The sequence below is a fragment of the Raphanus sativus genome, chromosome 4, assembly GCF_000801105.2.
Source record: "Raphanus sativus cultivar WK10039 chromosome 4, ASM80110v3, whole genome shotgun sequence".
Taxonomy (NCBI): Eukaryota; Viridiplantae; Streptophyta; class Magnoliopsida; order Brassicales; family Brassicaceae; genus Raphanus; species Raphanus sativus.
Genome location: NC_079514.1, coordinates 48,075,839 through 48,102,537, shown reverse-complemented (window position 1 = coordinate 48,102,537; position 26,699 = coordinate 48,075,839). Strand labels below are relative to the sequence as shown.

General features: G+C 32.6%; 5 protein-coding genes and 2 long non-coding RNA genes across 16 annotated transcripts in view; 4 read left to right on the top strand and 3 right to left on the bottom strand.

The window, feature by feature from the left end:
- The first annotated feature begins 70 nt into the window (after window positions 1-70).
- Window positions 71-2,301, top strand: LOC108829788 (fructose-1,6-bisphosphatase, chloroplastic). The gene is made up of 4 exons (XM_018603383.2): window positions 71-550; window positions 1,154-1,381; window positions 1,479-1,985; window positions 2,103-2,301. The coding sequence occupies exons 1-4, from the start codon at window positions 107-109 to the stop codon at window positions 2,172-2,174; spliced, it is 1,251 nt and encodes a 416-aa protein (XP_018458885.2). The 5' UTR covers window positions 71-106; the 3' UTR covers window positions 2,175-2,301.
- Window positions 2,302-2,551: 250 nt separating this feature from the next.
- The window catches only part of LOC108824840 (FKBP12-interacting protein of 37 kDa-like), a 39,783-nt gene continuing 15,635 nt past the window's right edge, over window positions 2,552-26,699 (top strand). Inside the window, exon 1 of the mRNA XM_057009298.1 lies at window positions 2,552-2,555. The gene's annotated coding sequence lies outside the window, so the exon portion shown is untranslated. The remainder of the gene's footprint in view (window positions 2,556-26,699) is intronic.
- On the top strand, window positions 3,687-6,747 carry LOC108829781 (mitochondrial uncoupling protein 1-like). Its single transcript, XM_018603378.2, has 9 exons — window positions 3,687-3,878; window positions 4,922-5,137; window positions 5,233-5,311; window positions 5,584-5,717; window positions 5,805-5,903; window positions 5,977-6,081; window positions 6,169-6,243; window positions 6,317-6,403; window positions 6,497-6,747. The coding sequence occupies exons 1-9, from the start codon at window positions 3,801-3,803 to the stop codon at window positions 6,533-6,535; spliced, it is 912 nt and encodes a 303-aa protein (XP_018458880.1). The 5' UTR covers window positions 3,687-3,800; the 3' UTR covers window positions 6,536-6,747.
- On the bottom strand, window positions 6,640-9,678 carry LOC108829782 (ataxin-3 homolog). Of its 4 annotated transcripts, XR_008945248.1 has the most exons (7): window positions 9,336-9,678; window positions 7,704-8,347; window positions 7,397-7,535; window positions 7,232-7,273; window positions 7,108-7,156; window positions 6,850-7,041; window positions 6,640-6,775 (listed from the first exon to the last, which is right to left on the bottom strand). XR_008945248.1 is itself a non-coding variant. In XM_057009297.1 (2 exons), exons 1-2 carry the CDS (start codon window positions 9,588-9,590, stop codon window positions 7,739-7,741), a joined length of 864 nt encoding a protein of 287 aa, XP_056865277.1. In that variant the 5' UTR covers window positions 9,591-9,678; the 3' UTR covers window positions 7,544-7,738. The 4 variants fall into 4 exon arrangements, 1 of the variants encoding a protein (XP_056865277.1); XR_008945246.1 differs by having other exon boundaries at window positions 7,108-7,273; XR_008945247.1 differs by having other exon boundaries at window positions 7,108-7,273; window positions 7,710-8,347.
- LOC108841784 (uncharacterized) lies at window positions 10,618-12,684 on the bottom strand. Of its 6 annotated transcripts, none has more exons than XR_008945249.1 (7): window positions 12,146-12,684; window positions 11,885-12,064; window positions 11,681-11,815; window positions 11,465-11,591; window positions 11,301-11,383; window positions 11,157-11,225; window positions 10,618-11,071 (listed from the first exon to the last, which is right to left on the bottom strand). It is a non-coding gene; the product is annotated as an uncharacterized LOC108841784 (long non-coding RNA). The 6 variants fall into 6 exon arrangements; XR_008945250.1 differs by having other exon boundaries at window positions 11,157-11,222; XR_008945254.1 differs by having other exon boundaries at window positions 11,465-11,570.
- LOC108829796 (uncharacterized) lies at window positions 13,097-15,550 on the bottom strand. Of its 2 annotated transcripts, none has more exons than XR_001946074.2 (5): window positions 15,323-15,550; window positions 15,085-15,146; window positions 13,644-13,865; window positions 13,491-13,562; window positions 13,097-13,417 (listed from the first exon to the last, which is right to left on the bottom strand). It is a non-coding gene; the product is annotated as an uncharacterized LOC108829796 (long non-coding RNA). The 2 variants fall into 2 exon arrangements; XR_001946073.2 differs by having other exon boundaries at window positions 13,491-13,543; window positions 15,323-15,546.
- LOC108835107 (LEAF RUST 10 DISEASE-RESISTANCE LOCUS RECEPTOR-LIKE PROTEIN KINASE-like 2.3) lies at window positions 23,823-26,142 on the top strand. Its single transcript, XM_018608404.2, has 2 exons — window positions 23,823-24,749; window positions 24,832-26,142. Exons 1-2 carry the CDS (start codon window positions 23,903-23,905, stop codon window positions 25,926-25,928), a joined length of 1,944 nt encoding a protein of 647 aa, XP_018463906.2. The 5' UTR covers window positions 23,823-23,902; the 3' UTR covers window positions 25,929-26,142.

The following is a 26,699-nucleotide window of genomic DNA, read 5'->3' as shown; positions in this document are numbered from 1 at the left end:
GGGATCCACATGAATCGAATCCTTCGTCCACCTCACAATCCGATCCTCTCTCCACCTCCAAAAACAAAACGTCCATACCAAATTTTACAAACACAAACGCAGAAAAATGGCAGCAACCGCCGGAACAACTCCGTCCTCTCATCTTCTTCTCTCAAGCTCCCGCCACGTGGCTTCCTCAGCTCAGCCACGAATCCTTTTCCCAAAATCTCTATTCTCCAACGGGAAACGACTAGCAGCTGGGAAAAACCATCATCATGCTACTGGAGTGAGGTGTATGGCGGTTGCGGCGGATGCTACGGCGGAGACTAAACCTGCTGCTAAGAAGAAGAGTGGGTATGAGCTTCAGACACTGACGAGCTGGTTGCTGAGACAGGAGATGAAAGGGGAGATAGATACAGAGCTGACGATAGTGATGTCTAGCATAGCGATGGCGTGTAAGCAGATCGCTTCTCTAGTCCAGCGCGCTGGAATATCTAATCTGACCGGTGTTCAAGGAGCTGTTAACATTCAGGGAGAGGATCAGAAGAAGCTTGACGTCGTCTCTAATGAGGTCAAATATTCATTATACACGTGTTTTGGATATTCTTTATGGCACTTGAATCATAACGTTTTCGATGCGACCATGCAGAATCCACCCTGAAAAACATATTCACATGTTTTCTATTAGATCAATAAATAAATATACTTAACCATATATATACACACATACATGTAAAAGCGGAAACACTTCAAGTTCTTGTCTCTCCAAAATTCATTTTAGGTTTTGTTAGAACATTTCCAACATTGTTTTATTTTTTCACTCAAAAATAGAGGTTAGAATATTTTTTTCTCAAATTTTATTAAATTTTCTATTTTAGAACAAAGATTTTTGGAAAATGTAGTACATATTTTTACTTATTGCTCTAAAATAAAGTGAAACTCAACTTTATAGAGTTACTCCAATTTAAATGGGGGAAAAACAGAGTAATGTTTCATTAGTATGTAAACTTGATAAGGTGGACAACATAGTTTCAACCTACAAAATACTAAACCGCAGTTTACACATGATGTAAAATGGTTGGATGGTTAAAATATATACATATGACATAATAAAAAGAAGTGTTTCAAAAATAAAAAAATGACATAATAAAAAGACTGAGGATGGTGCATGCAGGTGTTTTCGAACTGTTTGAGATCAAGTGGAAGAACGGGAATCATAGCGTCGGAGGAAGAGGACGTGCCAGTAGCAGTGGAGGAAAGTTACTCCGGCAATTACGTAGTCGTGTTCGACCCTCTTGACGGTTCCTCCAACATTGACGCAGCAGTCTCCACCGGTTCTATCTTTGGTATCTACAGCCCCAATGACGAGTGTCTCCCTGACAACTCCGACGACACGTCCGCTGTAATATAACTACTCTCCCTTGGTTATTATTCCCACTTCTAAATGGTTTACACATGTAAAAAAATAAGGTTAACCTATGGTTGTGTGTTGTTTACAGCTCGGGTCAGAAGAAGAAAGGTGTATAGTAAACGTGTGCCAGCCAGGGAACAACTTGCTTGCAGCTGGCTACTGTATGTACTCAAGCTCAGTCATCTTCGTTCTTACTTTAGGCAAAGGCGTTTTCGCCTTCACACTCGACCCAATGTATGGCGAGTTCGTCCTAACTCAAGAGAACATTGAGATCCCAAAAGCCGGGAAAATCTACTCTTTCAACGAAGGGAACTACCAGATGTGGGATCAGAAGCTAAAGATGTACATTGATGATCTCAAGGACCCTGGTCCAAGTGGGAAGCCTTACTCGGCAAGGTACATTGGAAGTTTGGTCGGAGATTTTCACAGGACTTTGTTGTACGGTGGGATTTACGGGTACCCTCGAGACGCCAAGAGCAAAAACGGAAAGCTTAGGCTTTTGTATGAGTGTGCACCGATGAGTTTCATTGTTGAACAAGCCGGAGGGAAAGGATCAGATGGTCACCAGAGAGTCCTAGATATCCAACCGACGGAGGTAACACATTTCGTGTTTGATTTATTACAGGAGTTTAACCAAAACAACTCCAAGTGATCTGTATCCAAAGTTTGAGCGTCATTAAGACTAAGCACTTTTCTTTATGGTACTTGACAGATACATCAGAGGGTCCCACTCTACATTGGAAGCAAAGAAGAAGTGGAGAAGCTGGAGAAGTACTTGGCTTGAGTCATTTACGAAACATAAGCCATTTAATTTCTATCGTAAGCCATTTTCTGACAACATGGCAAATCCCAAATATGAAAGTTTTATTTTGTTGTTGATATCAATATAGAGAAATCAGCCGTTTTATGTAGAGCCAGAACCAATCGCAGTACAATTTATTTAGGATCGACCATGGATAGCATTTTTACATTCCACATATCATTTCAAAAATTAGCCCATAGTTAGTCAAAAGCAGAGGATCTTGCTGTTGGTGTCCTAGATCCACTTGAAGTCTTCAAAAACCAGTATATTGTTTATAACATCACTCTCCACCTTCAACTTTTGACTGTGTTAAGAGAAGAATGGCTGAGTTAGGGTGAGGACTAATACAACATGAAAATCTCAATCAAAGAAAGAGTAAGCAATGGCCTCTCGGCGTTACACGTGAACTTGGAATGTCTCCTCTGGACTGCAGGCTGCAGCATGCGTTAATGAAGATATCATCTATCCAGTTATTTTTGAAATGAAATGTGCTGGCTTACTCCAAATGACTAAAGAACATGCGGATTGGACTAAGTTAACTTTAAAACGGACTTAGACTATTTTACCTTGTTTAAAAATGATTTTCAAACTTCTATATATTTCAAATGTTCGTGTCAACTTTTTTCTTATAAACTGAATAAGAAACTCCATTGATCATGTTATCATAGTATCTCCAATGTAAAACTCAACTTTTTTCTATAAAATGGAGTAAAAATAAATATTGAATAAAAATATTCTAATTTTACTCAATTTTTTACTCTATAATGGAGTAGTGAACAAACAAAATGCTGATTACTCCATTTATTAAATAAACTTTAAAATTGAGTGAAATATAGAATTGAGTTGGAGCATTTGTTACTCCATATTCACTTTTACTCTATTTCAAAAGAAAAATGGAATTAGATTGGAGATATCCCACTGATTGAACTTCTACAGAACAATTATATTTAACAAACTATTAAACACTCAAATATACAAGTATGTTCCTTTCTGATTATTTTTACAACAATCATCGTAGGATCCTACCTTAAAACTGTTATCCACACCGGCGGTATAGAACTAATATAAATCCATGCATGTTCTTGGAAGGTTCCAAATATTGCATATTGTAGATTGGTCCGTCTGAGTATTTTTTCACAAAAATTTGCCAGATGACTAGAATATGAAAGAACTCCATGAAAGAACCTCTTATGCGGTTAAATTAATCAATACAAATAGAAAATGTTGGTCATTTTGTCAATGTAGACAATATCTTTACCAATTCTAAACAATTTAACATCACATTCTTTTGGTAATTCCAATATATGCACTCCATAACCATAATTTCATGAAATATATTTATTTCAATTAGTTACAATCCACCGTGAAGTGGTGTCAGGCATTTATTCTACTTGTTCAAAGTAAAATTACAAGGAATAATAATTGATGGATGATATCAAAATTACTGACACACACACACACACCTACAAAGTGTATATAAAGCGCTACATAACAGAGAGTCAGCGCGACGTTGGGTACTAACTGAAACTCTCGACGCCAAGTTTGCGTAGTCGAAATCGTCCTCACTGTTCTCGTGATTCCTCTCTTTCTCTCTGTGGATAGAAGAAGATGGTAGCTGATAGCAAATTCGACCTTTCATTGCCCAAAACATTGGCCTGTAGTGCCTTCGCTGCCTGCGTCGGCGAGGTAATCTCACCCAACTCTTTCTATGTAGCTTTTGAATATTCATGATGATTCCTATGAGGTTGATCTTCGTGTGCCATATTAAAGCTAGAGCATCGTGTTACTCAGTGCCGGCCCTGGGCTAAAGCCCAAGAAGCAAGGACTTTAGGCGCCAAATAATATCATCAATATTGGGGCAGCATTTCGTGAGATGTGTCTTTAGTGTAGTGGTTTGGAAGGTGGTTAATATGCTTGAGGTGGTGGATTCAATACTTCCAAAGGGCAGTATTTTTATAATTTGCTTTAGGCATTAAATTTGTCAGGACCGGTACTGGTGTTACTATACTCTATATACCATTTTTACGTGCTCATGTTTAGTTTGTATAGAACTGATTCGACCTCTGAATATTTCATCTCCATGTACTGTATACGGTTAACCGGTCAGATCTGTGGCTAAGATTGAGTTCTAACGTTTAGATTGCAGTGTTTGATGATGTTAATTACGCTTTAGATATGATTTTTCATAACATTGGAAGGACTATGAATCTTGATTAGAGTTTAAAGTTTAATTAGTATTTAAGGGGTGGAATTAGAATAAAGCTTAAGGTTTAGAGTAATTTAATCATTTTATCTTTTACTTAGTATTTCCTCCATTTCTAAATATAAGTAGTTTTGAAGATTTTTTTTTTTTAATAATATAAGTTGTTTTCGAAATCTAATGTAAAAAGTAATAAAATAAAAAATATTTTTAAACAAAATTAAAAGAAAAGTTAGAAATGTGATATGTTGTTGGTTATATTAAAGCTATAAATGTGGTTTTCTAAATATTTGTGCTTTTAAGTAAAATGACTTCTAATTAGAAACAGATGGAGTACTAAATAAGTCGTTTTTATATCTAATTTGTAGTAATATATATATTTTTGTGCTATCTAAATTAATTTGTGCGTTATATTTAGCAACGCAAACTGTTTGGTGATTTTTTTTACTCTGATAACAAATTGTCTCCACTGTTGAGTTGTGCTGCTTTCGCATATAACTCTGTGTAATGTGTTGCATCATTGTCACAGGTATGTACGATTCCATTGGACACAGCTAAAGTTAGGCTTCAACTCCAAAAGTCTGCCATACTTGGAGATGTTACTCTGCCTAAGTATCGGGGCTTGTTGGGAACTGTTGGCACCATTGCAAGGGAAGAAGGGGTTCGTTCACTATGGAAAGGCATTGTACCGGGATTGCATCGCCAATGCCTCTGTGGAGGTTTAAGAATCGGAATGTATGAGCCGGTGGGTTGGTTTCAAATCTACTTGTTTCTTGCTCTAAAAAACGTGCTTTTGTCATTACAGTACTCAATGCTTAACCATCCCTTTTATTTCCTCAGGTCAAAAACTTGTACGTTGGGAAAGACCATGTAGGTGATGTTCCATTGACCAAGAAAATCCTTGCTGGTTTGACAACAGGTGGAGCATAACGCTAGAAAAGTTTAGAAAAACTCATGATGTATATTTTTCTTGACAATTTGTTGAAAATGGCCATAAATAAAAGTTGGAAAATGCTAGAAAACTAGAGAGAAAACTCGATTTAGACAAAATCTAATATTAGATGCTTATTTATTAGTAACTGAATGATAACTTACAAACCCTTAAACTCATTACTGGAACACTAAAGATTTAAGTTACCTTTAAGAATAACATCAATTTAACTGTGTTTTTGTTATTTTCCAACTCTCCAGGCGCTCTGGGTATCATTGTAGCCAATCCCACCGATCTTGTGAAAGTAAGACTCCAAGCTGAAGGAAAACTAGTTGCAGGTGTACCAAAACGGTACACTGGAGCGCTGAATGCGTATTCAACAATTGTGAGACAGGTAGTTTTCATATTGTCATAGAAATTGAGACTACGCATAAGTCTGCTTAAAGTCCTGCTTCAAATCTATTTGATCTGGCTCTGGCAGGAAGGAGTCCGAGCTCTTTGGACTGGTCTTGGACCTAATGTAGCTAGAAACGCTATCATCAATGCTGCTGAATTAGCGAGTTACGATCAAGTGAAACAGGTATGAAACCAACTAGTCCCTGCTTCTCTTGTCTAACTCAAAATTTAAGTTCCTCTTTATTTTCTATCCTCAGACAATCTTGAAGGTTCCTGGTTTCACTGATAACGTTGTCACACATATTCTATCTGGACTGGGAGCAGGATTCTTTGCTGTCTGCATCGGTTCCCCTGTTGACGTGGTACGATATCTACACAATGACATTAGACCATGACTTTGTTTCATTAAGTTTCCTGATTAATCTTATTGATCTGGATTTGTGGCGCAGGTGAAGTCAAGAATGATGGGCGATTCTGCATACAAGAACACTATAGACTGCTTCGTCAAAACACTGAAGAGCGACGTAACTCTGTGTCCGCTCTAGAAGTCTTGCTCTTAGAAACCGTTTGCTTAGCTCTTGTTTTTTTCCTCTACAGGGTCCTATGGCATTTTACAAAGGTTTCCTCCCTAACTTTGGACGCCTTGGCTCATGGAATGTCATCATGTTTTTGACCCTCGAACAGGTAAATAAATGATTCAACCTTTACTGTATCGAATCAATCACGCAAGACCTTCTTTCTCTTCATACAATCTCAGTTCTTAATACTTTGATCCAGGCAAAGAAGTATGTCCGAGAACTAGGTTCATCTAAATAATACGGAGACACACAAAGTTTCAGGCAGAGATAATAAGAGCACCACTGTTTTCTAGTTAATTTCGGTGGTCGAGAGAGAGGACTAGAATCTTCCAGAATAGCGAGTTGTTTTCAATCAAAACTGTGAAATAAATTTCCTGTTGGTAGTAGCTCATATTTGGGCTTGTACCATTCAAACATTTATATGAACACCAGAGATCCATCTAAATAATCCTCATATCTCTCATAACCACTAAAACCCCTGCCAACGAACAACCACAGTCGAGTAAGTCTCCAGCTTAAACCAGTCCATGTCTATGTGAGATATTTACTTACCGGTGTGGCAAAGTGTTTGAAATCCATGAGGATTCCAATGAATGAGATGAGAAACTACAGCTACTTTGACAAATAACTCTCCAGTCTCACCATTGCAGTGTCATGCGAGACTTTAAACAGTTTGTTTTCAAATGGATAACGTAAAAACTTGTAGGCTTCTTCAGCCATAGCTTCAGCAATGGCGGTGATGGCCTGGAACAAGGAATACTGAATCAGAAATGAATTAATGATCTCTTGACGGAGACTAGTGGGTTTGACCTGTTGAGGATGAATGCAGATTTGGACCAGAGGAAGAGGAGAAGAACAACTGAAAGAAGAGTGAGAATGGTATAAGCAAATGTCTCAAACACCAACCATGATCCTATTGTTACTGTGACCATACCAACACTCCCATTCTTCTTTTTCCACAGCATCACATCTGCAACTGCAGATTCATTTCATACGAGAAAGAAGAACAAAAAGTTATACAAGCACGAGGTCACTTAGCTGAAGAACACAAAGTTACACAAGCAAGAGATCACTTAGATTCTATAATGGATTCACTTACCACTGCCACGTCCCAGAATCTCATGTACAGTCTTCTCTCAGATTTTCTCAGATCCCAAATGTCACCAAGATTTGGATTTCACTCCGAATGTAGAAACAGATTATCATGTGCTGATGAAACCACAAAGCTATGCTATGCTCTGTTAAGGAAAAGGAACGTGTTTATAGTGAATGGAATTAAAAACTCAAACAGAACACCATTTCACAAACCGTTTATTGTTTATATCCATGTAAACTTGTATGTTCTGTATGTAAAACTTGTTGATAACAAAACAAACAAACAAACAAGTGAATGTTCCTTCACCCACCCTCACCAATAAAGCATTGTTCTCTATCTCCTCTGCTACTTTTGTTTCTCAGTTTCCTCCCTTTGAGAAGTAGTCCCAACAGCTCCAAGACTGGCACCAGCCGCAGAAGCATCTAACAAACTCGCTGCAATCGCTGCCTTCAAGTCATCATCTTCCATCTCTGAAAAAGTCCGTACTTCCTCACCCGACAACGCCTGATACGGTATTTGTTGATCAACATTGTCACTACTTCTGTTGTTTACGGCAGCAGCAGAAGAAGAACTCTGTGTCGAGCTTGTCTCCTTTAGTATTCTCTCTGCGTCTTCAGGAGAAAGCCACTGTCCGAAAGCGTTGGAAGCTTCAGAAGAAGACGACATGGGACACTCCTGCGGGAAGTTTCCTTTGACTATGAAGATGCTCCATCCCGAGCCTTTCAGAGAGTCGAGAAACGCAGAGAGGTAGAATTTCGATAGGTGTTGGGGTGCAGCGAGGAGGCTGTCAAAGTTATACCATTCGCCGCTCACTTTCCTTATGCAAAACCAATGGTCATGCAAGTGGCAGATGAAGGCGTTCTCAAGCTCGGGGTCTATCTGCGCAGGCTCTGCATCGGGACAGTTGAGTGGGATCACTTGTAAATCCCACACTTCCAAAGCCTTTTGCAAGACCTGTCAATAAAAAAAATACAAGCTTCCTCAAGATCACGCAAGACTGGATATACTTTCGGAAGCAATGTTTTCGGGTTTATGTTATCTGTGTAGCATCAAAATCTTGCGAACTTAGTGGAAAGTTAAACATTACACACAAAACTATCGTCATCTCACCGCAGACTTTATCAAGCCACTAGTTTTCAAGGCTTGAAAACTAGGAACATCTATCAATGCATATCTAGGTTCCTCTAAAGCTGTATATAACTAAACAACGTTTGAATACATCCTAACCATAAGGCGAGCGCCTTGGAGCGCCATGGCGCAAGGCGCATGGCTCCAACCTCCTCGCCTTAGAGTGCCATTTAATACACAGTTTCAAGCTATCCAGGAACCTAACAGATACAAACCCCACAAACAACTAAAATCTCCAAAACCATGAGCCCCTAGATGAAGTGATAAAGTTCCTTCATGTCTCAGTGCAAAGAAGCTATAGACTTCTACTCACCATTACTAATCTCAATTCATTGTTTCTTTTGATCGTATTCGATCTTTATCACTTGGCTATAAAAAGTTAAAATCCTAACTGGTGCATTGATATTCAAGATGGTCGATACGCATTCAAAAGGTATCCATCCACTTCAGATTACTATACCAACAACAATTCACCACGAAATCCAAACCCTGATCCGGTCTAATCTCCATACGCAGATTTATTAAGCCACTAGTTTTCAAGCTATCTAGGAACAATAGATGAGTCCCAAGAGAAAGAGAATATTATACAAAGTTCCTTCATGCCTCAGTGCAAATACTAATCTTAATTCACTGTTTCATGTAATCGTATTCGATAACTTAGCTATAAAAGCTCGAATCTTTAATTGAAAAGGTTCCTACTTCAGTTTATCAATCCAGCAGCAAAATTCACCGCCAAATCGAAACCCTAATTTCTTCTACTCTTAAACAAGAAATGGGAATCACTAAATCTTGAGGCAGGAACTCGAAATTGTACCTGGATACTGAAATCACCACGGAGGGAAACATTGTGAGACTCCTCGGAGAAGAAATCGCCGGCGGCGAAGGTTCCGGTGGCGGCGCCTTCTAGCATGACCTGACGCTCCTTTCCATCGAGATCGGCGGCGACGGCGGCCAAATCAAACTCGGAGAAGAAAGGACCCTGCAGGGCCGTGTTGACGCAGTGTACTGCGCATAGATTAGCTTCCTGCACCTCGTGGTACAACATTCCTCCGTTGCTCGTTCGCTCCATCGCCCGATTCAAAGATTTTCAGTCAAAACCTTTAGATTCCGTGTGACGATGACGAAGCGACGTGAAAGTGTTTGCCTTGAAGCAATTTGTTGTCCTCCTTAATATTAAAGTTTTTCCACACGTGTCATTAGTTTTCATTTTGCTTTTACAGTTTTTCAATATTTGCAAATAGTTGCCTTCGTTAATTATTATTCCAATAACTACTAATTCAATTTATCCAGGAAACAATTCCGCGCATAGAGTGGTTTTATTATTTACTACGCGCGGAGTGTATGATAGCTGTTCAACCATGAATTTGGTATGTGTTGATGTTAACAATGTTTATGTTGGGAATCAGGTCTCGGATTTTGTGGTGCTAAAATGGTAGACAGCATTATTGTTTATTTGAGTAGTACTTAGGTGGTTTTAACTTATATACGCAATGGCTCATGGTTTTTGAGTTAGTGGTTAGTAATTTGTTGAAGAGAAAACTTGAAATGGTGTCATTCATCTTATGGCACATTCATTTTTATATTGTCTCATTTATCTATTTTAATACAATCTTGTTGTGTTTATGTGATTAAATAAAACATAACTTCATCGTTTGATGTGGTTGACATTTTCCCCTAAATAAAAATGAAATTTATATTGAGAGTAACATAAAACATAAATTGACTTTTTCACATAAAATGGAAGAATTTATTTATTTTTAAAAATAAAGGTAATTTTAAGAATATTAAAATATAAGAGATATTAGTATAACTAATCTTTTATGATTTTAAAAATTAAAACTAATTTGGATTTTCAAAAACATGCAACTGATTATAAATACATAGACTATTAAATATTGCATTTATATGTATATTTTACCAAATAATAAGAGGAAAAAATATGTGTGAAATTTTGTAACATTTTATTAAATATGTTGGTGCACTAGTTGAGTAGGTGCATAATTTAGTGGAGGATGTTTATTTTAAAAGTAGTTAGATCAAAAGCATGATTGTCTTCATGACTAAACAAATATTATTACTTCTTAATCTCATGGGTCATGGTTGTGTTACAAAAAAAAAAAAAAAAAAAAATCCCATGGGTCATGGCCATCATTAGCGGCAGAGAATAGGTTTCATTCTTCTTGCTTTTCTGCATTTTTCGTAATTTAAATTCAGAAGCGAAACATCTCCGTCTTTAAGCGTAAACACTTAAAATTTGTCAACTAATTCTATACATTTTTTCTTCGTCGACAAAAACCTCAAAGGAATAAGTAGAAGCTGCATGAGTTCTCACAAACGGTCTTTCTGGAACCTGCGAGGATAAATAGATGTATGTGTGTGTGCAGGTAAAAGATCAACTTGCATAAATAAGTTGGTTTAGTTTGGAGGCTAGCACAGAGTCAAAACCTTGAATGTTGTCCATTTTCCCAGGTTAAGAATTACTCACTGTCCTCTCTCCTCTGTATCCACGCATGAGCCAATATTCAAACTCTGGTTTTAACACATGCCTTCCTGTATTTATAGAAACATGTCATTCAAAGGAGATTTTCAAAATCTTGCAGTGATTTTCAAAGGTAAAAGTTAATGTGGGACTCACTATATTATCTCCCCTAAATGACATAGGGACAAAGCTTCTCGATGGTAGGTCATTTTTCTTTGCTTCCTGCTGATAGGTAAAAACATAACATGTGGAGAATCATAGGGAGTAGAGAAATATACAATTCACAAACTAAACTCTTACTTCATCAACTGTTTTGAGTCTTCTCATTGTTATCACCATGAGTTTCTTGTAAGCATCATTCAAATTTTCCATAGGCTTTGCATCTATGCACAAAGTTTAAAATCATGCAATGTGACAAAAGCTGAGTATGAATCTACAATGAGGACCAATATAAAGAACATTACCTAGATATTTCGAGGTTGAAGATCTGAGTGGTGGTTTCCAAAGTATGTGTGCCAAAGCATATGTCTTTCCAAAGTCATTTAACCTCCAAAAACTTGTAAATTATTGCTGCATCAACGCAATGCTCCGCTATCAAAAATTAACAATAGTTACCACTTTACTTTTAGAATTCTTCCATACAATGAACGAATCATAACGACATAGAAGAGAAACATTACCAACTTTGAGTTTAAAAAAGATCATCCTTGTAATGTTGTGAGTGCCAGAACTTGAGGATGCATTGCTCATATATCAACAACAGTCCCAAGCAGTCTCTTACTGGAGGAGAATCCTCTTCTCCCCATTATATACACCTGAAGGAAACTATGTTTAGAGATTAGGACATGTGCAGCAGTAAAGATTGGTTCGAGAAAGTGGTATACATATTGTAAGTCAATCTAGAGAGAATCGCAAAATGTGCTAATACAATTCCAAAAAGCTGTAGTTTTCAAGAACCCATAATCTCCGACTTCTCAACAACTTATTGGAAGATGACTACTCACTCGATCCAGGGGAAGAGATGTTCATCACCATCGTACTCATCAATATCCTTTATCAATTTCCTAATTATCAGAAATCCACACAAAATTAGACTGAGTAGATTGAATCCCAGAGAGCAAAGATGTGAAAGCTGTAAGCTTAACCTCTGTTTCTCGAAGAGATTCGGCCTAAAATGGCGGTCAGTGTGAGACTTGAGATTGTGTTTAAGAAGACAAAGATTGTGTCCTCTCTTCAAAGAAAGAAAAAATCTACTTCTTGTTATAAAATCTAAACCCGCCTTAGTCGTCGTTTCTTTCATCTACCCTAGACTTTTGAGACAATTTTGAAAGTGGAATGCCGAGGAAAGGCATTACAATGGTCGTTTCGCGGAGCCATAGAAACTTAGTGAATGTCAGACGACGCATATAGTGAGAGTTGGGATGAAGAATCGATGAGATGTGTAGAGGCTTGTTCTCGATCTATCTCTATATATAGAATCAGAATAATAGAAAAAGTGAGGAAGATGAATCGAAGAATAGTCAGTGGGACAACATGATTAAGAAGCTTAATGTCTTGATATGAATGTGTAGAGAAAGCGTTATAATGGTGGTTGCACAATCGGTGATCGTTGGAGAAACTGAGCAGACGACGAAGATGGTGAATTATGTTGGGCCGAGATGATGTTGGAAAATAGGTTTGAACTAACGAAGCCGGTAACAGTTGGTTTAGCATATACTAGTATTATCTCCCCTGCTATGCACAGGTATTATTATTTTTAGTTTATAATGAAATTGAATATATTTTGAGATATTGTTTACAATGGAAAAATGTTATTTTCAATGTTTTATGTTTAATCTTTTTCCAAAACCAGAAAAAAAAATCTTACATATGAAAAATAAGATTGCAGGAAAGCATAGTTCTTGCATGAGTACAGTTAAAATACTAACCTTGATTTTGAAGATAGTTGACATTAGCATATATTGTAGTATTTTCCTTCATTTATGTTTTCTTTTATTTTCTTCCTAATACTCTTATATATTTATATACATATATAATTTTTCATTGTTATACTTGGAATTCTTTTTTTCTACCTACAAATAAAAAATAGAAAGTAATTAGAAGAATAAATTAATATTTTGATCTGAAATTAAACAAAAATAATATCAGAACATTTCTATAAATTATAAACACATAAAAAGTTGATCAAAACAATAAACATACACAAAGTAAGAAAATCTTACTATCAAGTCAGATCTTGATCTTTTTGTTTTCTCTAGCCATGAATCTTTTTGCTTTCTCTAGTCCCTGAATTTCTTACTTGATGGTTCAACTTAGACTCCATTTGTGCCTTTTATCTCTACGTTTTCTCCTCTCTATTTTCTTGTGGTGGTTTGCATTATAGGGGCTTTGTACGTGTGTTTAAAATTCTCTGCAATCTAAATTAATTTAATAAAAAATATGTTGTTTAATATGCGTCCAAACGGCCTATTTTAAAAAATATTAGCTTACATGTTCGGCCGTGCCGATTCCAGAGACTCCTCCAAGATATAGAAAGTAAACCACTGTGAGAAGCAAAACACTCTTAAAAAAGAAAAAAAACACTAACATTTTCAGTTATAGCTTTAGCATTTGCAGTCACTAAAAATTACCCAAAAAACTTACTTTAGCGAGAAGAGAGTGAGTGAAGACTTTGCTATCAGCGGTATTATAGACTTTGCTATTGGTGGTAAAGCTCTCTAAGCTGCTCACTTCTCTCATCTCAAGACCCAACTGGTCAGCTTTGACTTTCGTTGCTTGAACCGTGTCTTCCTCGTCTTAATGTCTTCATTGTAGTTATCCATCTCCCCATTTATTCCTTTTTTTAGCCCACAGCATACAGATAAACTGACCATTCATGGTGACGTTAAAATAAATAAACTGACCATGGGCACATCACTTATAGCTTCACCCAATCGTGTTCTCTCTTTTTATCTAAAAGATAAGGCAGTTTTTAGGATCGTGGGATCATGGGCTTTGAGAAATATTATGAATTTTTATTTATATTGAAAAGTAGAAAACACGAAACAGTTTATTGCATTTAAATGTTTTTGAAATTTTTTTTTTCTTTAATTTATCCAGCATATTCCATGTGTCAAAATCTGATTGGCAAATATGATTAAAAAATATACTATTGTAATTTTAACATGTATTAACATTTGGTTAAAAAATATACTAACATCCCATATATTGTCTCCTGTTCTGGGTAATGGAAAAGAAAATAATTAATGTACTATTGTAAATTTGTAATGACGTTAAAATAGCAGTATAATTTGAAGAAAATAAATACTTCTGGATTATGCTAATACTGAATGCATTTCAATGTTTGTTGACAATAAATAAATATATATACCTGAGTCCTGATAGAATGGTAATAATATTCTCTTCGTCATGTTTGGACGGACAGAGTAACTAATAATATTCTTTTAAATTCATTATTACTTTTGTAAGAATAAATAATTCTAATTGGTTGCAAGGTTTGTAGCTTTTGTTTCCCGTATTATCTTTTGGAATGAGCTCTTGTATGTTTCTTTTACAACAATTTAGAACATTGAAAAGCTGTACATCGAGTTTTTTTTTTAAAGCTGCAACGCAAATATAATTTGATATAGGTAAATGTATTCCATAAATTAACTATTCCATAAATTAACTAAACCAGGGAAGATACATTTGCACTCAAACTGAGAATTTTGTTTTTTACTTTGGGCTGCAAATATATCGCAAAATTCTCCACTTGTTAAAACATGTTGATTCGCAAATAAACCAATCCTTTTTTTAACAACTTCGTTAGAAAGTGGGTGAAACCAACAACAGAGTAGCAAATGAAATCAAAACAGGAACATAACATAGAAACAAAAAAAAAAGCTCAATCCTTTATATACTTGTTATTCAAATCGAAATTCAAAGAAAAGAGTAGTCTTTCAACAGAAATCGCAAAAAAAGAATCATATCGTACGTGTTATTATCAGAACTTCAATTTGTTTTTTTTCCAAAAAAAAAAATCAATCCCATGGAAACCATGCAAAATATGATACTTCTTTATATTAAAAAGGTTAATAAAGTTTACCTATAATTCTATTTTTGTTCGATAGAGTTTGTTTTCTTCTGTCTTTCCACATTTTCTTAAATCTGCATCAGTTAGTCATTAGTATTAATTAGTAATGGGATACAATTTTTTAAGCATGGAAAAGGCTACTAAACAGAATATATATATATGAGGAGGAACGAAATAAAAAGCGGAAAGCTTCAGTATATTCATTCCTCCTTGCGTCTCAGATTTTTGGATTTGGAGAAAAAATTATAACCTTGAGTTTTACGTAGAAGCCTTTGAATGTAAATAAATGAGACAGTTGTAATAGAAATAGAGAGAAGAGTGAGATCTAAAGAGATGAAGCAACGAAAAAAAGAAACATATCACAAATCAACATTTTATCTGAATATGGGGAAGAAGCAATGCGTGCCCACATCGGTAGTTAAGAAAAAATAGAGGTAATTATATTGGTGAATGGTGATCGTGGAGGTTGGAAGAGAGAAGTGTGATCGTGGAGGTTGGAAGGAAGAAGTGTTAGCAAAGTGAAACTGTATATTATGTTTTTTTAATATTTGAATATTATCGAGAACCATGAAATGAGATGAAAGATCATACGCTCTTGCTTTGTCCATGTCAACTTTTTTTTTTGTAGTTTGCAGTTTTTTTAGAAAAGAATTTCCACTTGTCATCTTTTTATTGGAAAGGCGACTTGCGATTTAGTATATAGGGATATTGAAAAGCCCATTTACCTTTTGAAAGCAACCGTGAGTTAGCATAACGAGTCGACACGTGTCACAGAACGCCCTCCCCTCTTTGCTGACGTGACAACCTGAGAAGGCAGATTTCTCAACTTTATTGTATTAGATTTTTGTTATTTTTATGTAAATCATCACATGTACAATTTTTTTTAAATATATTATAAATAAATAATTCCTTTTGAGAAAATAATTTGTTGTTATATGTATAACAAATGTGTGTAAAGATATAATGTATAAGTAATCGAGCAAATATCATGTAATGAATTTTAAAAATAATTAAACAGTTCTTCAATAGAATAGCAATATTAAGTAACATAATCGTCTTATATTATTTTTTCCCTTTTTTGTGGCCGTTTTACTTTTTCTTTTTCTCCTCTCAATGAATTTGTAATGTATTCTTTGCCCGGTTGTGAATCTTTCGTTGTCTTAACCATTTTTTTTTCTTATTTTATTTCTTTGACCATCATTGACTTGTTATATCTCTAGAGCATCATCATCAATATTATTTATAATTGTAGGCTGGAAAATTAAGTTTTAAGTTTTTAATCCTCCGGTATATAAAAATTGATTTGTTATTAAGTAAAATAAGCTATTTCAAATCACCATACCTCTTCTTTATTAATTGGATTGCCTGTGATTTCTGTAAATTTTAAACCTGTTGAACTTGAATTATATTTAAATGATGTAATTTCACACTGAATTTAAAGAGTTGCCCTAAAAGTTTGTTTGATAAGTATGAAATAATTGCATTATCACTTGAAACATTGTATGATTTTTCCTGCATATAGCAATTCTATATATTAAGTTTTTTATACATTTAATTTTAATAATTATCATATAACTAAACTTACGTGAAATTTAATCAAGTCGGTTGCTGACATACCCATTATTCTGGTCATGTCTTTATTGAATGTGGTTAATAATGCCGAATCTGAATCATCTTCGACAATCATTTCAAGCTTATATCTATTTTAAAGTGATTGGATTAATAAATAATAATACTTAGTTCTTTTAACTTAATAACCTTAAATTATAGTTACCAATGCCAACAATATCTTGTTTTTGCATTTTTTGAAAATAAGTTTTCCATCCTTTTTGTAGTATTTTAGCACAATGATTACAAGATATGTAATTTCATCCATTTCTTGAACTAATTTCAATAATTTTTCCCTCAATGGTGAATTTTTTTTCCTGCCATAAAAAATGTATTAAGAATTTTAAAAATTGGTATATATTTATTACATTATGAATGTAAATGTAATTTTATTATGTAATACAGTTAATAATTTTGTTACCTCAAACAAATCTTCAGCAATGAAATTTATTATTTCTGATATTTTGACAATCTTATCATTTTTATTACTCAAACTGCTTTCTCCCTTTTCTTGTACTAGAGGAGTTCTGTATAAAATTTGAATTAGTTTTATTGTTTACTATGTATTCTATATTCACGAAAATTTATAGTTATGTTATAATTACCTTTTTTGAAAGACTGAATAGTGTTTAGAGGATCATGTGATATATTTTGGTAGCTGATGTTGTATTTAAATAAAGATATCCTATAAGACATGTTTTTAATAATTTTTTAAAAATTCTTAACCTGAATATGTTTTGGGATTGACACTTGTTATTATCATAGTTTGACCATATGTTTCCTTTTTTCATTTTTTCTGGTATTTATCTACCATGTTTCATAGTTTGACCATGTTTTTTTCATTTGTTTCTGGTATTTATCTACCATGTTGTCCTATATAGTAATTCGCACTTTGCTCCCCCTGTTACATAGTTATTTAAAATTTTATTTACTGTTTGAACATTGTGTTTAGAATTAATATAAATTTTTTAGAGAAAAAGTAATATAACTTAAAACATATGTGATAGCTTTCAACAAAAGCAATCCATCATTTATTAAAAACATGTTTAGTCAGAGATAATTTTAGGATTTTTAAATAGGAAAACTATTTTCTTAGAGGAGAGAAATCTCTCAGAATAAAATAATTAAGATAATGGTAATGTATTTTATATTTGCCTAAATACTTAACAATCATATCAGTAAAATATATATATTTCCAAAACTACATAATCATTCCAATAAGTATTATTTATATATAATTTGTATACTGCATATTTTTAGTACTTATGATTTAATTATTTATTTACCCTTCTAATTGCAGGTCTAAGTTTATTCTTCTTTGTCCAGTAACAATAGCTTCTGTACTTAATTTTTATTCTACAATAACACCAATAATATATGTGTGTTGACATTAATTCTATAAGTTTACATTGGAAATGTTTAATTTTTGATAGTGGATTTACTGATTACCATCATATGATAAAATTTTGTCTGTTATTTCCATAAATTGATCATAATCACGGAATCTATTTTTTCACAATTTATTATTACACTCTCCTCTAATACTGGAGTTATAGTCGAATTTGCATTCAACCGTACAAGGAAAGAATGATCTGAAATTTTATAAAGTTCACTAGCCCTCCATACTTCAAAATTATTGAAAATATATATTTTGCCCTCCAATAATTCCGGAGACATTTGATGAACGTGACGTGGATAGATTGATCCCATAATGGTTGATTCCTATATAATAAATTTATTTTTGATTATAATATATTAGATTTCCAATTTTATATATTTGAAGACATTAGCTTTTCATCCAATAATAAGAAATTAATACTTGTAATTTCATTGCCATTTTAGGATTCCTTACCTCCCATAGTCTAATTATTTTTCCTATAATGTTTGTTCTCGACGTTTAATTTTGATGTATTCAATAAACTTGTATACAGTGCCGGTCCAGACTAATATGGCGCCTAAAGCGTACTAAAAAATATTGCCCCTGATTATACTAAATTTTTTATATTTTTAAAATATTAAAATAATTTTAGTAAAAGTTTGTTGAAATTTATATTAAATATTTGGTGTGATGAATGGTGTTACAAAAAAAATAGTATAACACTATTCACTTTATACCAAATTTGGTAAGATTATATCATTTTTGGTGTTCTATTAAAGCTGAAATTATACCAAATTTGGTGTTTTAGTGTTCCGTTCGAGTTGGTCTTAGTAAACGGGACACTACAGGTTACTCTTTACGAGGAATATCCAAAAGAATATCCAAAGAAGTGGAGTTGCAGGTTAAATAATGAGAATTCTTGGATCACCCCTATCGTGTTCATCAACCAATAAGAATTCTTTTTTTATATTAAGTACTTTTTAAAAAAGAAAAAAATTATCAAGTTATATTACACTTTTTAAAATAAAATAATAAATAAAAATAATAGTAGTTGCAAAAAATAAGAGATTTTTTTAAATATCATCAGGAAAAACATAAATCATAAACCCTAAACCGTTGTAAACCCTAAACTCTTGGTAAACCCTAAATCCTTGGATAAATACGAAATCCTTGAAAACTTTTAAAATATACTTTTAACTCTGTTAGCAAAATACTAAACCTTAAACCATAAATATTAAATCTTAAACCCTTAGGTAAGCCCTAAACCCTTGGATAAATCCTAAATCTTAGGGTTTAAGGTTTAATATTTTGATTACGGTACTAAAAATATTGTTTTAAAAAAAATTTGCGTGAAACTACTATTATTTTTATTTTTTTTATTTTTATTTTTTAAAATATAATATTATATTACAATATTTTTTTTTAAAGACTGTGATCAACCCGCCCTACGGGCGGGAAGTTAAAATAAAAACTTTCTAATATTAACTTATGAAGCATTTAAAATCATTATAAAAGAAGATAATATAGACAAACAAATAATAAAAATAATTCTGAGATCATATTGTTATTTTTAATAAATATTTTTGATTTGAATTAAAATGACAGTAATCTTCGTTATTCTCTATTTTTAGAGAATGCAAAATTAGCAAAAAATAATTCAGAAAATATAATAATATATAAATATTATTATTTATATTTCAGTTTTTTATAATATAAACATAAAGTTTAAATAAAGAATACTAAATTTATTTCAAGAAAATCTAAGTTTTAAAAAACCTTTACACAAATTATTTCCTTCATGATAACAAATTAGTTTACCTCCAAGCTAATCATTTAAAATATAATTGATAGAATAATTAAAACTCAATTTTAAAATGCTATATATAGTTAATAATATCATAAATAAAAAAATAACAGGAAAAGATGTTTTCGAATATATTTGTGTCGGATCATAATTATATCTGGAATGAAATATTAATGAAACTTTAGTGTTTTACTGTTAAATCTAAATTTTAAAACACTATATATAGTATAATTATATCATAAATAAAAAAATTAACAGGAAAAGATGTTTTTGAATATATTTTGTCGGATCATAATTATATCTGGAATGAAATATTAATGAAATTTTAGTGTTTTACTAGTTATGTTTTGTAACTTATTCTAGCTTTTGTTGAACTATGTTTAGTAACAAAATTATGTGTTTGGAATTTTTCTCATGCTATTTTAAAATATTGTTTTAAAAATATTATTTTATACATTAATGAAAGAGTATACTTCTTATTGCGTGTGTTTTACGTTGGATATGTAAAAGAAATGTATAATAACGTTTGTGGTTGTTTAAGATTGATTGGGTGTTCAGAGATTATATGATAAGATTTAGTATTTATGATTTTGATGGTTGTGTTTTTTAGTAAGAGATTGCTACGTAGAACATATTAATTTAAGTTAAGTAATTTAAGTTGTAACATCAATTAGATGCTATGTAATTTAACCAAGGTTTCATAGAATATGTCAATTTACTTGTGTTATAAGGTAATGTTTATACGATGATGGTTAGACGGTGTATGGTTTTTCTTGTTGTTATTTTGTGTAGAATACTTTTTACCCACAAGATTTTTCATTATAATTATTATTGACAAACTTTAATGGAGATTCAAATATATTAAAACTCGTTTTCAAGACTAAAAGAAGAAAGACCAAAAGGAGCAGAAAAAGGAAAAGATGAAATAGTCTATTACATAATGCATAATAAATAGTCATGATTGTAAGAGAAAAAGAAGAAGTGAAAAATATTTTCTTTCACCTAATTCCAACAGTCACATGTTACCTTTGGTTAGTTTTAAACTCGGAGCATAAGTTGAGTTTCAAATATCAAGAGACGTGTCAGATGCAGGATACACTAATTCGTGACATGGTATCCCATGTGTACACCTTACGAGAGAAAGAAACTCTATTTTATATAAATAGATACTTAATATAAAATAACGAAATTATATTGGTTGGTTCAGTCGAGGAGGTGAATCCAAAAATTTCTCTTAGAAAATTGGATAACTCTTTACAAGGAACATCCAAAGGAATTCTAAAAAAGTGGAGTTGTGGGTTAAATAATTGGATATTTCTTATACGCTAACACGAATTTCCACAAAGACTAAGAGTGTGAATGGAAAGTATGAGAGAGATAGGAGAGAGACATGAGAGATGCTTAGGTAGGAGAACTGTTTGGGTGTTGTCATTCACATTTTTTTTATTTCTAGTGTCCGAATGAAGTAGCGGGACAATTGCAGTTCTCCTGCCACATGCAGTTCTCCCGCAGTGCATTCACCATTCACCATATTCTATTTGTAAAAGCCGTTCAAGCGGGAGATCTGCATGCAGTTCAATATTTTTGTTTTTTTGTGGAAAAAGCAGGAAATCTGCATGCATATCTCACCCGCCAACATTTAGTGGTGTTAATCTGCTTTTTTTGTTTGGTCAATAAATAACTTTGTTACAATACATAATTTTAAAAATATATTTATCTAGTTTTATGAATATAATATTTTTATTTTATATTATTTACAACTTTAACAATACAAAATTATCATTCTCTACTTATTATTTTTGTCATATAATTTTTACTTTTTTAAATAATTATATTAATATAATGAATATTTCAATTATAATATATTGTGTATATATATAGTAATATAGTTTAAATATGTATACTAATGTAAGAGATTTGTACTTTGTATTACACAAATATATAGTAATATAATTTAAATATGTATATTTATGAAGAAAGATATATATTTCATTTATATATTTAATTATGATATGTATTATCCAAATATATAGTAATATAATTGAAATATGAACAATAATAGAAGAGATATATTTCAATAAATTTTACTTTAAAATTGTGATATTATGGATTAAGTGCAATAATTTTTGCTATTTATGTACTATATTTATATATTATATATTATATATTTTGATATATTTTATTATAATTTTTTAAATATTTAATCTACTTTATTTAGATTTTTATCATTTAAACTATAATAACTGTTTGTTCTGATTAATCCGCATTTCTCCTGCATGTTCTGCATCTCTCCTGCTTAATCCGTTTGATCTGCACTTCTCCTGCTTGATCCGCCTGATCCGCTTGGTCTGCACTGCTTTAACCGCTTTTACCATTCGAAGCCCTAAAGTAATAAGCATGAGAACTGCTTTATGCTAATATTTTTTGTCTTTTTCTGCATAAAAGCAGATCATCTGCATACAGATCTGTCCACCCATTTTTTGATGTTGTACATTTGTTCTGTTTTTTTAGCAAATAATTTTTTTAAATGAATTAATTTTACAGCTATTTATTAACTATAATAATTGAAACACATACTACTGATAAAAAAAAGAAGCTATGTGATCTTGTTGTGTTGTTTCTCATTATTTCTCCATCTATCGTACGGTAAGTTTGTCTTTACTTTTATTTTTGTTATATTTATTTTATATATTAATTATTATAAAATATAATATATTTAATTGAAAAGTGTTATAAATTTAGAAAAAGCGTGTCGTAATTTGATGTGTTGTGTTCTTTTTGTTGCGGTGCAGTATTGTACCTAATTACTGTTTACGAGTAAAGTGAAAAATAAATAAAAAATATAAAAATATATTTATGTAAAAATGATAAAAAAATTAAGAGTATATTTATTTAAGAAAACAGTACTATGATATTATTAAGATATTATTTATAAATTATTCATTTATAAATTAATCTGATTTGTATTATAGACATGATTATTGAAATAAAATAATAAAATTATTTTTGTATATTTATTTTTATCAAATAAATCTCAATTGCTCTTATAAATATATTTATATATAGTATATACATTATATTTTCATGTTATGTATATAATTGTAGTTAAAATATTTTTAAAATTTTGTAAGCATGTATAATATAAATAAAAGTTGTTATAACGCACTTAACATTATTGCAGTTATGTTATGTCCAAATCAAATATTTTTCATTAAATTATTTTTATTTTTGTTTACATATTGTTTATATATTATGTGTTCTGATATTTTAGTATTATAAAATTATTTGATCTGCTTGATCTGCATCTCTCCTGCATGATCCGATTGATATGTATTTTTCCTGCTTGTTCTGCATGATCTGCTTGATCTGCACCGCTTGATCTGCTTTTCTCATTCGGAACCTAAATGAAGGCTTCCAAACATTATTGGTGAGTGCTAACAATGTATAAATTATATACTCTCCAATATTGTCACTTTCACTCTTGACTTGGTTTTTCAACATATCCAAGTCTCCCATGCATTTTTTATTTGTAAATCCTTATTTGCATTTTCTTTAAACTTAATTTATTTCTTTATTAAAAATATTTATTTAGTAGACAGAAACATAAAGACTTCAAATCAAAAAGTAAATTTGCATTTCAAGATTGTATGTCTTAGCTGAATTTTAATCCAAAATTTTTAGTTCGTTGAAGGCCTATATCTTTCTTGTTGGAGATGGAGAGACTCATCAGGTTCTTACTTTTTAACAAGTAAATGAAATCTTATCTCTTTGCATATTTAATTAAAATTAGATGTTATCAAACAACAAACTCGATAATTCATTCAGACTAATTGGTTCTGAGCTTACAAGAAGTCCTTATCCATCATTCATATCTGTAGGGTTAACGGAGACTGGTCTCAAGTCCAGTGCTATCACCAAAGTGTGAAACAGAGACCTTTCTTTCATTTTTTGGTTAATAAACAGAGGACTTTTCTTTACTGGTAATTTTCCTCATCATAACAGTTTCTCCAAGAAACAGAAATAATTATACGTTAAATAAAATGATGGATACTCCAGCACTAGGGTTTTGTTTTGTAACGTTGTTCATGTTTCTGTTTCATTATGTTCCTTGTGCTCTAAGCAACCAAGCTTCCTTGTCATGCGACTCTGTTTTTGAGTGTGGAAACCTCACCGCAACGTTCCCCTTCTGGGGAGAGAATCGTGGTGAGCCTTGCGGCCATCCATTATTGAAGCTTGGCTGCGACAGAGTTTCAAACAAAACCTCTATAAATATCTCCAACATCTTTTTCAATGTCCTTCAAATAGACAACACATTCAAAACTCTTAAACTTGTAAGACAAGATTATTCAGTTTCCTTATGCTCTTCTCTATCATTTACCAAAACAATGTTTCCTCCTAAAATCTTCCAGCTATCCCCGAATTACAAGAACCTCACCGTTTTCTCTAACTGTGACCCCCGCTTTCATTACCTTGAGAATTTCACTTGTTCAAATGGAGGGACTGGTTCAGTGTATCACGGTGAACATTACTACCACTCTTGTCGAACAATCTCCAATGTTATTGTTCCTGCAGGTTTCATGCCTGAAAAAGAAGCCTGGAATTTGGAAAATGTATTGAGACAAGGATTCGAAGTGAAGCTGAAGATCAATGAGAGACCATGCAAACAATGTTTAAAAACCGGTGGGTTTTGCAGTTTCGACAAGTCTGCTAATCATTTTTGCTGCAAAGAAGACTTTTCTTTTTATCCGACCAGGATAAAGGAGTTCTCCGGTTCTGTACTTGGAATCAAATGCATGAAAACAAGTTCTAGTGATGATGGTGAACTCCTAAAGTCTTCGACCGGAGCTGGTCCAACTAGCTTTAATTTTCTCTTGACGGGTTCTAGAGGTTAGTTTTCTAGCAATATAAAAGATTGTTTATATCTTTCCAATACAAAATTTTACCTAACACTAGTCAGTTTCATGTGCAGCGTTAATACTCATTATAAGCTTGACACTATTGATTCTATCAATGCTCATATACTTTCTGAACAAGATAGAAGCATTAGAACATCCAAGAATAGAGAATTTTGAGGAACTTATACCGCTAAAACGATATAACTACGCTGAGGTGAAGGAGATCACAAACTCGTTCGCTCAAGAAATCGGGAGAGGGGGATATGGAATTGTATATGAAGGAAACCTTTGTGAGGGGCTCAAGGTTGCAGTAAAGGTCTTAAAAGAATCAAAGAAAAACGGTGAAGATTTCATTAACGAAGTGGCGAGTATGAGCAGAACATCCTATATCCATATTGTTTCTCTGCTAGGCTTCTGCTACGAAGGGTCCAAAAGAGCAATAATATATGAATTTGTAGAGAATGGTTCACTCGATAAGTTCATAACGAGCCAGCCCTCATTGCGCATTGACCTGAGAAAGATGTATGATATTGCACTCGGAGTTGCAAGAGGCCTTCAGTACTTGCACTATGCTTGCAAGACAAGGATTGTTCATTTCGACATAAAACCACAGAACATACTGTTGGGAAAAGATCTCTGTCCCAAGATTTCTGATTTTGGACTTGCCAGGCTCTGTGGGAGTAAAGAAAGTATCTTGTGGATGTCAGAGGCAAGAGGGACCATCGGGTACATCGCACCCGAAGTGTTTTCAAGAATCTACGGGAAAGTCTCTCACAAGTCAGACGTGTATAGTTATGGAATGTTGGTACTTGAAATGATGGGAGCAAGAAACAGGAACTCTGTATCAGACAACAACAGTAGTTCAATGTATTTCCCAGATTGGATCTATAAAGGTCTTGAAAAGGGAGATTGTAAAAGCTTTCTAGAAGATCAGATAACAGAAGACTACGAAGATGAAGAGCTTGCAAAGAAGATGATTCTTGTGGGATTGTCATGTATTCAAGTATGCCCATCAGATCGCCCATCGATGAACAGAGTTGTGGAAATGATGGAGGGAAGCTTAAGTGGTCTTGAGGCTCCTCCTAAGTATCTTTTGCATTTATCTGCATCTCCTATGCCTCCATCTGTACCTGAAGATAAAAATCCAATATCCTCTGAAGAAAGTGCATAAGTTTCATCACAGATTTATGTCTTACTCCAGCTTCAATGTGCCTAAAAATATAGATATGTGCACGTCTGTCTGTCAAACACTTCTACCAAATATCAAGTAGATGTTTACCAAAAAAGAAAAAATATATATATAAAGTAGATGTAAATTATTATTAGGTGTGTAAAACGACATTATGTATAATTTGATTATTAAAGCCATTAATGATTTGAAAATATCTATATAGTTTAAGAATATAACAGTTGAAGTAAACATAGACAATAGATATGTCCAAGGGCGGACCTAGAAAATAGCTTAATATATGTCACACATATAGAAATATAAATTATATATTATATTAATAAAGTAAATTAAAATATATTTTTAAAAGGCATTAGTCCTTGTTTTTCTAAAAATGGATAAATAAAAAGAGATAATTTTTCAAATTTTATATATCCATTTTCATTAATATCATAAAAGTACATATGCACATAGTCGTTTCATTAAAAAAATATTTATTAATTTTAGTTTCAGTTTTAGTCTTAATTATTGAAATATTAAACTTAATAAAATAATTGTTAAGGTTAAAATTTAATAAATTATGCTTTTAGAAAATAAAATATTAAAGAAAAGGAAATAAAAAAATTATAAAAAGAATAGTTTAACACAATAAAAACAAGAGAAATATCTTATGCAAAATTAATTAAAGAAGTGTAGAAATTTTGAAAGATCAAAAAGCAAGTGCAAGGTTTGAACTGTTTATTAATTTGCAAAGATATATATACAGTCAAACCT

What these genes read in the sequence shown, in the direction of transcription:
- LOC108835107 (XM_018608404.2), top strand. Translation starts at nt 23,903, where the DNA reads ATGATGGATACTCCAGCACTAGGGTTTTGTTTTGTAACGTTGTTCATG. An exon ending in TCTCTTGACGGGTTCTAGAG is followed by an intron (nt 24,750 to 24,831) that starts GTTAGTTTTCTA and finishes TTTCATGTGCAG; the next exon opens with CGTTAATACTCATTATAAGC.
- LOC108829781 (XM_018603378.2), top strand. Translation starts at nt 3,801, where the DNA reads ATGGTAGCTGATAGCAAATTCGACCTTTCATTGCCCAAAACATTGGCC. An exon ending in CCTTGCTGGTTTGACAACAG is followed by an intron (nt 5,312 to 5,583) that starts GTGGAGCATAAC and finishes CCAACTCTCCAG; the next exon opens with GCGCTCTGGGTATCATTGTA. An exon ending in TCGGTTCCCCTGTTGACGTG is followed by an intron (nt 6,082 to 6,168) that starts GTACGATATCTA and finishes TTTGTGGCGCAG; the next exon opens with GTGAAGTCAAGAATGATGGG.
- LOC108829782 (XM_057009297.1), bottom strand. Translation starts at nt 9,590, where the DNA reads ATGGAGCGAACGAGCAACGGAGGAATGTTGTACCACGAGGTGCAGGAA. An exon ending in GTGGTGATTTCAGTATCCAG is followed by an intron (nt 8,348 to 9,335) that starts GTACAATTTCGA and finishes TTTTATTGACAG; the next exon opens with GTCTTGCAAAAGGCTTTGGA.
- LOC108829788 (XM_018603383.2), top strand. Translation starts at nt 107, where the DNA reads ATGGCAGCAACCGCCGGAACAACTCCGTCCTCTCATCTTCTTCTCTCA. An exon ending in TTGACGTCGTCTCTAATGAG is followed by an intron (nt 551 to 1,153) that starts GTCAAATATTCA and finishes TGGTGCATGCAG; the next exon opens with GTGTTTTCGAACTGTTTGAG. An exon ending in ACTCCGACGACACGTCCGCT is followed by an intron (nt 1,382 to 1,478) that starts GTAATATAACTA and finishes TGTTGTTTACAG; the next exon opens with CTCGGGTCAGAAGAAGAAAG.